The 12,500-nt window shown below is 35.8% G+C and overlaps 1 protein-coding gene across 4 annotated transcripts in view; it reads left to right on the top strand.

Annotated features, from left to right (window-relative positions):
* LOC137623065 (multidrug resistance-associated protein 1-like) overlaps window positions 1–12,500 on the top strand; it is a 232,330-nt gene that overhangs the window by 63,420 nt on the left and 156,410 nt on the right. For all 4 annotated transcript variants that reach the window (XM_068353716.1, XM_068353726.1, XM_068353733.1 and 1 more), the window contains exons 2-5: window positions 519–622; window positions 911–1,087; window positions 1,521–1,646; window positions 2,951–3,088. In XM_068353716.1, coding sequence (XP_068209817.1) covers window positions 545–622; window positions 911–1,087; window positions 1,521–1,646; window positions 2,951–3,088 — 519 coding nt within the window. In that variant the 5' untranslated portion in view covers window positions 519–544. The remainder of the gene's footprint in view (window positions 1–518; window positions 623–910; window positions 1,088–1,520; window positions 1,647–2,950; window positions 3,089–12,500) is intronic.

Genomic DNA, 12,500 nt, shown 5'->3' with positions numbered 1-12,500 from the left:
GTTTTTGTTTTAAGTGTAACGTAACGAGGCCTTTAGATATTCAGAGTTCATATATATTATTGTCTGGGAGTTGCGTATTTTTCTTAGAGCTCGGAGATTTTCTCTTGCGTATCAAATTATGCAATAGAAAGCAGGTGAGCTTTGGAGCTTGGGAATTTACACAATTCGCTAGTCGTAATATATATATATATATATATATATATATATATATATATATGTATATATATATATATATATATATATGTATATGTTTATATTTATATATACATATATATATACCTATGTCTTACATCATATATATATATATATATATATATATATATATATATATATATATATATATATATACATATACATATACATATATATATATATATATATATATATATACACATATATATGATGTAAGACATAGGTATCTCATATAAAAGACCATCACTAATCATTGTCTTTCCATTTTGCCTTATGAGAAAAGTGAATATCATTGTACTGTAATATTTTATTTATTTTGCCCACAGAAAGTACAGGGAGGAACATTACCAACATGAACATAACCAATGATTTGGAAGAAGAGAATGAAACACCACACAGCCTCACCGTACTCTGTGGCCGGGAATTCTGGGTAAGTGAGCCTTTCGTAAGAATTTATGAATATTCAAAGTAGTAAGATGCTTATTTAGGATTCAGATTGACTGAAGTCATGACGATTTTGATTATAATAACACCACAAAGTTTATTTTTAATGTTTGATTAATTTAGAAAATTAACTACATATTTCCGCCATCTTTGTAATAAACTCAAGTAAACAAGATATATTTTCATTTAATCTTCATTTACATTTTATGTAAGTACTTACGTCTTACTATTAGCTGAGAAATAATTAATGTCATGTATCATTATTTTAATTCAGAATGTTACATCCGCATGGGAGGCCGATCTCCCGGATGTTGGGCTTTGCTTGGAGAGAACGGTTCTCATTTGGGTCCCCTGCATATTCCTTTGGGTGTTCTCTCCATTTCACCTACTTATGCTTCGAAGGAAGGGCCACCTGTATATGCGCTGGACGAAGCTTTTCTCTGTTAAAATTGTAAGTAGATATTTGAATCACTTAAGTGCTCTTTTGTTAGATATTATTATTCACCTGATGTAATACGTTCATCCTCATTCTTTCCTGTGATTGGACATTTTGGAAATATTGTAATGTACTAATGTAGTATAAATCATTCAACGTTACCTCCTCCTATAGGTGCATTTGTATGAAGCAAACATAAATGTCAATTTCACTTCATTGAATTAGAAAGACAATTTTTGTCTCCATGAATACCAATTTTTTTTTCTTTTTTCTTTTTTTCTAAATTAATGCAAACAGTTGGCACTTATGACTCCTCATGTCAATTGGTCATCTCACTTGTCAAAATGTGGATCGCCAATGTCCCATCATATATAATCTCTCTGATGTAAATAATCAATATATCTATAAGATGTTCAACAAACAACCTTTCTTTTGGATTATTTTGCAGGTCACAGGCTGCATGCTCGTAGCAGCTGGAATTACAGAGCTGGCATGGGCCTTTGTGCTCTCCAGTCAGGGGATGTCCCTTCCAGTGAATGAATACTTAGCACCTGTGGTGCTGCTATTAACCTACGTAAGTAAATTTACATAACTATTACAATGTAATATTGGTTAATATGTATAATACTGAGTTGCATTTTAGAATTTTAATTGAAACTGAATAACAAAATAAAAATCTTAGAAAATACTAATACAAATTCTCAACAATAATGGACAATGGGATAAAATTTTTATTTTTTATAAACATGTCAAAAAACAAAAGAAATTAGAAATACCGCAATTTTAAAAACAAAAGAAATAAGAAATACCGTAATTTTAAAAACAAAAGAAATTAGAAATACCACAATTTTAAAAACAAAAGAAATTAGAAATACGACAATTTTAAAAACAAAAGAAATTAGAAATACGACAATTTTAAAAACAAAAGAAATTAGAAATACCACAATTTCAAAAGCAGTGAAGATTAAAAGTAACAGATAGAAGAAATTAGATTTTATCACGGCCATCATATTGTTCAACAATTATCTTCGATTTATCATTAGATATTTTTGTACTTTCTTGTATTGCATATTTCCTCTTCTTGTTCGAATTGCAGTATTTTTCATGTTTAAATATCCTCCTCCTTCGAAATTCAAAACAATTTCCAGATTTTTTATGATATTTTTGTAGTATTTTTAATGTTTAAATATCCCCCTCCAAGATTCAAAATAATTTCAAGATTTTTATGTTTTTTTTGTAGTATTTTTTTGTTTAAATATCTCCTTTCTTCGACATTCAAAATAATTTCCAGATTTATGATATTTTTATGTAATATTGAATAGAGCATTGTTGAACCCTTCAATGCTTTTGTTAGTATGTGGCATGCAACGCTCCTCTACGTATAAAAATTTCATCTAGGAATTAGGAATAGCACTGTTGAACTATTCTTATTTCTTCCTCTCCTAACACAATATGCAATATCTCTTTTTTTTTTTTTCAATGGGAATTTTCCCCTTTTAATAACTTTTTGGGCAATTTTACATGGACAATCCGGTGTTGCACATTCCCTTACTGTTATTATGTGCTTTTGAAGTTTGGCAAATTCATGAATGTTTTCTTGTTTCATCAGGATGTTTGCATACGATGAATAATAATGGTGACGATGATAATAAAATGCATGATATTGAGACTCTTCAACTATTATCCTAGTAGCTTTATAACTAGTTATTAACAAAGGGTGTCATAATAAAACTGCAGACATAAGTGAAAAGCAACAGAAAATAATCCAAGTGCCGTAATAGAAAGATTAAATTAAAATGGATGAATAAACTAAGCTCTAGATGAAGCTAAACTGACATCTTTATTGACATTCTTATTTTTTTTTTATATATAAACCAGAGTCTTCACTTGATTCTTGTTGTAATGGGACGGTGCCATGGTGAGCGAAGCAGTCCACTTATCTACTTCTTTTGGCTCTTGATGGTGCTCTGTGGGGCGCCTCAAGTCTTTACGACAGTACAGTACACGATAGACCAGGTAAGGCTGACATTCTGTACCCTGCAATCTGTTCTATTGATATTGAGGATATTGTCTGGGTTTTATTATTCTCTCTCTCTCTCTCTCTCTCTCTCTCTCTCTCTCTCTCTCTCTCTCTCTCTCTCTCTCTCTCTCTCTCTCTCTCTCTCTCTCTTAGAAACCAGTGTCACTAAAGTTAATGTTGTTAAAGAAATTAGAATTTATGAAGCTTTGCATATGAATGCATTGAGTTTCTACATTCAATGTCCTATATTTAAATCGTCTATTTTTTTTCTTTTTTAACTAGATTGTATGAGATCTCTTTCTAATAAGATTTTGGAATGTGCCAATTTCTTTCCACATCGCATATTGATAGTGGAATTTTGATCTGTTAACACAGACAAAACTTGCATTGTTATATTTTGAGCATATCTTACACTTTTCTTATGCAAACTTGTTTTTAGTGACACGTGATATCTATCTTAAGATTTAAGTACCTCATATTTTATGTGACTTGAGATAACAATCTTTGTGATCTACACTATCATACACATTTGTATTATTATTATTATTATTATTATTATTATTAATTTCTAAGCTACAACCCTAGTTGGAAAAGCAGAATGCTATAAGCCCAGGGGCTCCAACAAGGAAAATAGCCCAGTGAGGAAAGGATACAAGGAAAAATAAAATATTCTAAAAACAGTAACATTAGAATAAATATCTCCCATATAAACTATAGAAACTTTAACAAAACAAGAGGAAGAGAAATAACATAGAACAGTGTGCCCGAGTATACCCTCAAGCTTTACTGTTAATTATAATTAGGTTTTTATGTATACACTGTACTGTATATGTATTGGTATGTAGAATATGTCCAGATATTTGTATATATGTTTGTATGTACTATTTGGTCATATGTGCATCTAGTTTTTAAGTATGATGTCTCTTTTTTATTTCTATTTATTCTTATGCTGTCTGGAGACATTGAGCGAAATCCAGGACCAGTACGTCCTAGATTTCGTCAATGTCGTCTTCTGTATTGCAATATTCGTGGTCTTCATGCAAATATCCAAGACCTTACAGTTGCGTCCAGACAGTATGATATTCTTTTGTGCTCAGAAACTTTGGTTTCTAATATGAGGCACTCATCTGAACTCCTTATAACTGGTTTAAGAAGCCAATAATGTTGAAACGTGATGCCATCCCTAGGGCCAGGGGAATGGCGGTGTATATTAGGACCGAGTACCCTGCTTCTCATAAGTCCTGCTATCAATGTGGATGTCATGAGATTCAGGTAATAAAAGTTTGTGGCAGGCATAACAACTTTTATTTGTGTTCGATCTACCGGAATCCAGACATGGATGATTCTATCTTCGATTGTCTTCTTACCATTATGGCTAAGATACAAGAAGATGATAGAAAGGCTTCTTTTGTCTTTGTTGGTGATTTTAATGCTCACCATAGGGAGTGGTTAAGTTCTATCTCTCCTACCGATCGCCATGGCTTAAGAGCTTTAGACTTTGCCTCTGAATCAGGCTGTGAGCAAATCATAAATGAAGCTACTCACAGGTCTGGTAATTGCTTGGACCTCGTATACACTGACTCCCCTGGCGTTATAACTAGTAAGGTTGGTTCTCCAGTCGGGACATCTGATCATGCCTTGATTTCATTATTTGTGAAGACTGAGCAGCCTGTCCCTGATATATCATATTCTTGTAAAATTTATATGAAATCCCAAGCAGACTGGAATGTGATTTTACATGATCTTTTGTGCTTGAATTGGTCACAATTATATAATAGTGTAGATCCTGTTGTCCCTTTGAATGAGAATCTAGTCAACATAATTGATAGGCGTATCCCTTCTCGTGTGCTAAGGTACCGAGTGAAGGACAAACCGTGGTTCAATGATGATTGTAGACGTGCTTATTTGGAGAAACAGGAGGCCTATCATCTTTGGAAGGGTAACAGATCAGATTTGACCTGGAACAACTATACTCAGCTTCGAGCTTTTGCTCAGAGAGTTTATGCCTCGACTGAAAAGGAGTACAATTTAACCATAAAAGAAACACTTTCTGGTACAACTCAGGAACATAAATGGTGGTCTACCCTTAAATCTGCACTCTTTGGTGTAGATGCAACAGTTCCTCCTTTACTTAAACCAGATGGCTCAGTCACTCACTGTCCAAAGGAAAAGGCAACCCTTTTGGCTGATGTTTTTGACAGTAAACAGAGTAATGAAAAACTTGAACTTCCTCCTTCCTGTTTTCCTGAGGCTAAACTAACTAGTTTGGCTTTTCGATCTCGTGAGATTAAAGCTCTGTTGGTGGAGCTTGATGCTTATGGAGGTGTAGACCCAAATGGTATTTTTCCTTTGTTTTTTATAAAGACAGCAGATTTCTTAGCTCCAAAGTTATCTGTTATTTTGCGCAAGTTAGCAAGAAGAGGAGCTTTTAGCACTAGTTGGAGAATTGGTAATGTTACTCCTCTATGTAAAAGTGTTTGTGGTAGCTCAAGTCCCACTGATTACCGCCCAATTTCCATAACTCCGTATTATCTAAAGTTTTTGAACGTCTTATGGCAAAACGTCTTAATAGGTTTGCTGAAGGTAATCATCTCTTCCCTAGTTTGCAATTTGGTTTTCGTAAAGGCCTTGGAGCATGTGATGCCCTTCTTACAATCTCCAATGCTGTACAGAAATCCCTTGATTGTGGTCGGGAAGTTCGTATGATTGGCCTTGATTTTAGTGCTGCCTTTGACCGTGTTAATCATGAGGCCCTTGTTTTCAAACTGAAACAGTTGGGAGTGGGTGGGTCGTTTCTTAGCATTATTATTGATTTTTTAAGTAATAGATCTCAAAGAGTTGTTGTTGATGGGCACCATAGTGATTATAGGAATGTGATATCCGGTGTTCCACAGGGTAGTGTTCTTGGCCCATTACTTTTCACATGACATGACATGTGGTTTGGCCTAGAAAACAAGCTTGTTGCATATGCAGATGATGCTACTCTCTTTGCATCAATTCCATCCCCTGAATGTAGATCTAGGGTTGGTGAATCCCTTAATAGAGATTTAGCTAGAATTAGTGCATGGTGCAAATTATGGGGTATGAAGTTGAATCCTAACAAAACTCAAAGTATGATTGTAAGTAGGTCAAGGACGGTGGCTCCTCAACATCCGGATCTCAGTATTAATAATGTTTCTTTAAATATGTATGACTCTTTCAAAATTTTAGGTGTGATTCTCGACAGTAAATTTACTTTTGAGAAACACATAAGGTCTGTGTCTTCTTCAATTGCACAAAAAATAGGCTTATTGAGAAGGTCTTTCAAGATTTTCGGTGATCAATCTATTCTGAAGAAGTGTTTTAATTCTTTCATTTTACCTTGTTTTGAGTATTGTTCTCCTGTCTGGTCTTCAGCTGCTGATTCTCATCTTAATTTGTTGGACAGAAACTTACGGTCTATTAAATTTCTTATTCCTGATCTAGATATTAATCTCTGGCACCGTCGTTCAATTAGTTCATTATGCATGTTGCATAAGATTTTTCATAACTCTGACCATCCTTTACATTCAGATCTCCCTGGACAATTCTATCCTATTCGTAATACTAGGCAGGCAGTTAATTCTAATAGCCAGGCCTTCTCCATCACGAGGCTCAATACTACGCAGTACTCTAGAAGTTTTATTCCAGCTGTTACCAAGTTGTGGAATGATCTTCCTAATCGGGTGGTTGAATCAGTAGAACTTCAAAAGTTCAAAGTTGGAGCAAATGCTTTTTTGTTGACCAGGCGGACATGAGTCTTTTTGTAGTTTATTTATGACATATTTGTTTTTGATGTTGTTAATAGTTTATATATGATATGTCTGTTTTGACGTTGTTACTTATTTTAGAATGATTTATTGTTAATTTGTTCTCTTCATTTATTTATTTCCTTATTTCCTTTCCTCACTGGGCTATTTTTCCTTGTTGGAGCCCCTGGGCTTATAGCATCTTGCTTTTCCAACTAGGGTTGTAGCTTGGATAGTAATAATAATAATAATAATATGCATAAATGTACATAGTAGGCTATATGCATGCTCATATGTGTAGATAGATATATATGCACGCATATGTTTTTGTATATACATGGATAAATAAAGTAATTATTCAAGAAAAAAACATTCATCAATATAAAAATGTTATAGATAACTATTGGAAGGTAAAAAAAAAAAAAAAAAAAAAAAAAAAAAAAAAAAAAAAAAAAAAAAAAAAAAAAAAAAAAACATTGACATTTGAAGTGCCCCTTTAAGCATCCAGCCCAGCTGATCAGATATGAACTTCAGTCATGAAGACACCATGTGTTTGGGTTTTCAAAGGTGGCATATTTTTGTTTTTTTTTTCCATACTAATGTTTGTATGTATGTTCATACTCTAACTATATATTGTAGAAATTGCTCTCAATGGTATTTTTCCTTTGTTTTTTATAAAGACAGCAGATTTCTTAGCTCCAAAGTTATCTGTTATTTTGCGCAAGTTAGCAAGAAGAGGAGCTTTTAGCACTAGTTGGAGAATTGGTAATGTTACTCCTCTATGTAAATGTGTTTGTGGTAGCTCAAGTCCCACTGATTACCGCCCAATTTCCATAACTCCCATATTATCTAAAGTTTTTGAACGTCTTCTGGCAAAACGTCTTAATAGGTTTGCTGAAGGTAATCATCTACTCCCTAGTTTGCAATTTGGTTTTCGTAAAGGCCTTGGAGCATGTGATGCCCTTCTTACAATCTCCAATGCTGTACAGAAATCCCTTGATTGTGGTCGGGAAGTTCGTATGATTGGCCTTGATTTTAGTGCTGCCTTTGACCGTGTTAATCATGAGGCCCTTGTTTTCAAACTGAAACAGTTGGGAGTGGGTGGGTCGTTTCTTAGCATTATTATTGATTTTTTAAGTAATAGATCTCAAAGAGTTGTTGTTGATGGGCACCATAGTGATTATAGGAATGTGATATCCGGTGTTCCACAGGGTAGTGTTCTTGGCCCATTACTTTTTATACTATATACACATGACATGTGGTTTGGCCTAGAAAACAAGCTTGTTGCATATGCAGATGATGCTACTCTCTTTGCATCAATTCCATCCCCTGAATGTAGATCTAGGGTTGGTGAATCCCTTAATAGAGATTTAGCTAGAATTAGTGCATGGTGCAAATTATGGGGTATGAAGTTGAATCCTAACAAAACTCAAAGTATGATTGTAAGTAGGTCAAGGACAGTGGTTCCTCAACATCCGGATCTCAGTATTGATAATGTTTCTTTAAATATGTATGACTCTTTCAAAATTTTAGGTGTGATTCTCGACAGTAAATTTACTTTTGAGAAACATATAAGGTCTGTGTCTTCTTCAATTTCACAAAAAATAGGCTTATTGAGAAAGTCTTTCAAGATTTTCGGCGATCAATCTATTCTGAAGAAGTGTTTTAATTCTTTCATTCTACCTTGTTTTGAGTATTGTTCTCCTGTCTGGTCTTCAGCTGCTGATTCTCATCTTAATTTGTTGGACAGAAACTTACGGTCTATTAAATTTCTTATTCCTGATCTAGATATTAATCTCTGGCACCGTCGTTCAATTAGTTCATTATGCATGTTGCATAAGATTTTTCACAACTCTGACCATCCTTTACATTCAGATCTCCCTGGACAATTCTATCCTGTTCGTAATACTAGGCAGGCAGTTAATTCTAATAGCCAGGCCTTCTCCATCACGAGGCTCAATACTACGCAGTACTCTAGAAGTTTTATTCCAGCTGTGACCAAGTTGTGGAATGATCTTCCTAATCGGGTGGTTGAATCAGTAGAACTACAAAAGTTCAAAGTTGGAGCAAATGCTTTTTTGTTGACCAGGCGGACATAGTCTTTTTATAGTTTATTTATGATATATTTGTTTTTGATGTTGTTGATAGTTTATTATATGACATGTCTGTTTTGACGTTGTTTCTTATTTTAGAATGATTTATTGTTAATTTGTTCTCTTCATTTATTTATTTCCTTATTTCCTTTCCTCACTGGGCTATTTTTCCCTGTTGGAGCCCCTGGGCTTATAGCATCTTGCTTTTCCAACTAGGGTTGTAGCTTGGATAGTAATAATAATAATAATAATAATAATAAATAAGTCCTCTTGAAGAGGTCATAAAGACTGAAGTACAGTAATACCTCACAACATGAAATTAATTGAGTTCGTAGTGGCTTTTGTACTGTAATTTTTTCGTGTTGTGAGTCGCCTTTTACATGTAAATAGCCTAAGTTGTTCCAGGCCTTCCAAAAAGGCCACATTAAATGATTATAAGAAGGATAGACTAGACTAAACTCAAGGAAATACAGTACTATACAATCATTTGGATCCTTCAATAATACATTAACCGTTGGTAACCTGTAAAAGAAATGTATTATTGGAGTAAACAGTAAAAATACAGTAACAAAAATGTGGAATCTTACCTTTGGAGTGAGGCAATGTCTGAGAGCGAAGTGGCGAGGCGGTAGGGAGGACGACATACAGAAAAAAACGTTAACAAGTGGCAGAAAAAAAACTCTTAACTTTACTTAACAGATTGATAAATGGCAGAAAACATTAACACTTATTTTGAGGAAACTCATTAAAATATAGCAGGAAATATTAACACTTAACATTACGATAAACTTAAAATTAAATTTTATTTTTGCCTTTTTCTAATTTTGGTGTTTTACTTTGTTTCGCATTTTCTAAATTTAATTACACTACATATTTTCTTCATCACTGCCATTTTTCTTTCATTTTATATCACTTTTATCTTCCTCTTGACCTGCTAGTACCAAAGGCGTCTTTTTAAAATAACTACCCAAGGAAGCTTGTTTCTGCCTGCTTCTTAAAATGTTCTTGGAATGGCTCAGGCAAACGTCATTTACATATTCAAGCGCACGACCTGTGACAATTTTTTCTGGATGTCTCTTTTCGACAAAAGCCGCCATTTTATGGTGGCAAGCTAGAGCCTCCTTAATTTCTGCCGTGGTCATAGGGTCATCCTTCTTCCCCTCGCTGCTAGAGAACTGTTCCTGAACTTTGTTCAGTTGCATGGCCTTCAACTCCTCCAGGTCATCCTTCGTAAGTTCCTCGATAAACTCATTGATGTCAGCCTCATTAACTTCCAGAACCATGGACGTCTTGAGTGTAACGATCTCAGCAACCTCAGATTGAGAGACAGTTTCAAGATCGCCAACATTTTCAGAATCGGCTTCGGCTTCAGGTTGCTCTGTGTGGAAGTTCTCGAAATCTCGTGTAGAGATGGTATCAGGCCACAGCTTCTTCCACGCAGAGTTCAAGGTGCGCCTCGAAATCTCCTTCCAAGCTGTATTGGTGATTTTGAGGCATATCACAATATCGAAATGCTCCTTTCAAAATTCACGAAGGGTGAAATTCGTGCTCTCAGTGATTTCGAAACACCCAGTAAAGAGATATTTCGTATAGAGTTTCCTGAAGTTGGAAATCATTTGCTGGTCCATGGGCTGGAGATGGGTGGTGTTAGGCGGAAGATAGAGAGCCTTGATGAACGAATACTCTTCTAGGATATCTTCCTCAAGGCCAGAAGGGTGAGCAGAGGCAATGTCCAACACCAGCAGGCATTTCAGGGAAGGAACTTCTCTTCTAAATATTTTTTCACAGTCGGGCCAAAGTACTCCCCACAACATCTGAAGCTTCTCCTTCATCACTTTGTGGGCCTTGAAGGTTGAGGAGTCTCAAAGTGATACACCAGCAGGGGTTTCACCTTACAATCCCCACTGTCGTTTGCACAGAGTGCAAGGGTAAGCCTGTCCTTCACAGGTTTATACCTGGGTAGTTTCTTTTCTTCCGTGATGAACCTCCGACGAGGCATTTTCTTCCAGAAAAGTCCAGTTTTGTCGCAATTGAAGACTTGCTGGGATTTTAGCCTTCCCGGACAATCAACTTGACGAATGTTCTATTAAAGGCTTTGGCCGCTTTCGTATCTGAGCTTGTAGCCTCCCCATGATGCACCACTGAATGAACATCATACCTTATCTTAAATTTTTCTAACCAACTCCGAGAAGCCTTGAACTCTGGGGGTGCCTGCTTCGATGTCTCTTCTCCTGTGTTGGCTTCGGCCTAAGGACGCACGAGATCACCGAAAATGGCCCGGCCTTCTGGCAGCAGTCTCTATCTTTTCTTGGACGTGGCTTCTCTTGCTGGTAAAAACGTCACGGCCTGAGAGGGTGTTACTGCTTTGATGGCTTCCTTCTATTTCAGTATCGTTCCTATTGTAGACGGGTTTCGGCCATATTCCATTGCGATCACACTTAATCTCATGCTAGCCTCCTATTTTTTGATTATTTCCCTCTTCATCTCCATAGAAAGCATCATATTCTTTCCCTGCACGTCAGCAACTTTCTTGAGACCCATGGCTGATAAACTAATGTAATATCGCAACACGATACAGTGCAATATTCACAAAAGCAAAATCACAAACACAAAGTCAATGTGTACAAGACCACTGCTGAAAAGAAAGGGCTGAGGATGGTGGTTAGTTTACGGGCAAGTGGCACGAAGATTTTAAATTCAGTCTCCGATATGATCTGGTTCTTGTACCGTACCTTCTTTGGATGCATGAAACATTCTTTGTGATGCGAGTCTTAAAATTCATTGCATCTCTTTTTGCAGAATGAAAATTTTGTAAGCAGATTCTTTTGTGTTGAGAGGTATCACTGTAGTCAGGATTCAGTCAGTATTTTCATTCTATTTGCATTTTTTTTTCTTTTTTTGGATCTGAGCATCGTGTATTTCTATGAGTTTTCTACATATATATATATATACTGTGCTAGGCAGTATATCTTAGCAATCCACGTTTGCCCTCGGTTGTACTCGTATAAGTGGACGAGCAACATGTTGGAGTAATGAGAGCTTTGGGTGTGGAGGAAATGCCCCCCCCCCCCTAAATCTCGATGAAGTCACTGGCAGCAGGGTGATGAATTGGGTTTTAAGGCGATAGACAAACTGTCTCTTCAGCTTTTGCTCCTGATGCCTGGCGATTGATCCTACTAGAATTAGTATGGACTGGCAGGGGTCACTTGCCTTAGTTAGATAGGCACTGCGCATCACAAGGAACTGGCTATCCTTTGATGTATCTAGCCAATGAATCCTCTATGGATTTAGTCAGTTGTGGATAGAGAAGATGAAAGAATGGTCCCCAGTCCTAGCTGTAGCGGGGGGCTAAGAATCTCCCGGTTTATAAATACTAAAGAAAAATTGAAAATAGGTAATTGGAATGTTAGAACCATGAATCAGATTGGAAAGTTACAGCAAGTGGAGAATGAATTTATGAAATATAGTTTGGATATCTTGGCACTAAGTGAAACACATTGTAAGGGGATTGGTAAGGAAACTTTAGACCCAGGCAATATATATATCTA

The sequence above is a fragment of the Palaemon carinicauda genome, chromosome 2 (assembly GCF_036898095.1).
Source record: "Palaemon carinicauda isolate YSFRI2023 chromosome 2, ASM3689809v2, whole genome shotgun sequence".
NCBI classification, from domain to species: Eukaryota; Metazoa; Arthropoda; class Malacostraca; order Decapoda; family Palaemonidae; genus Palaemon; species Palaemon carinicauda.
Note: the sequence above shows the minus strand (reverse complement) of the source record. Positions and strands in the feature narration are given on the sequence as shown.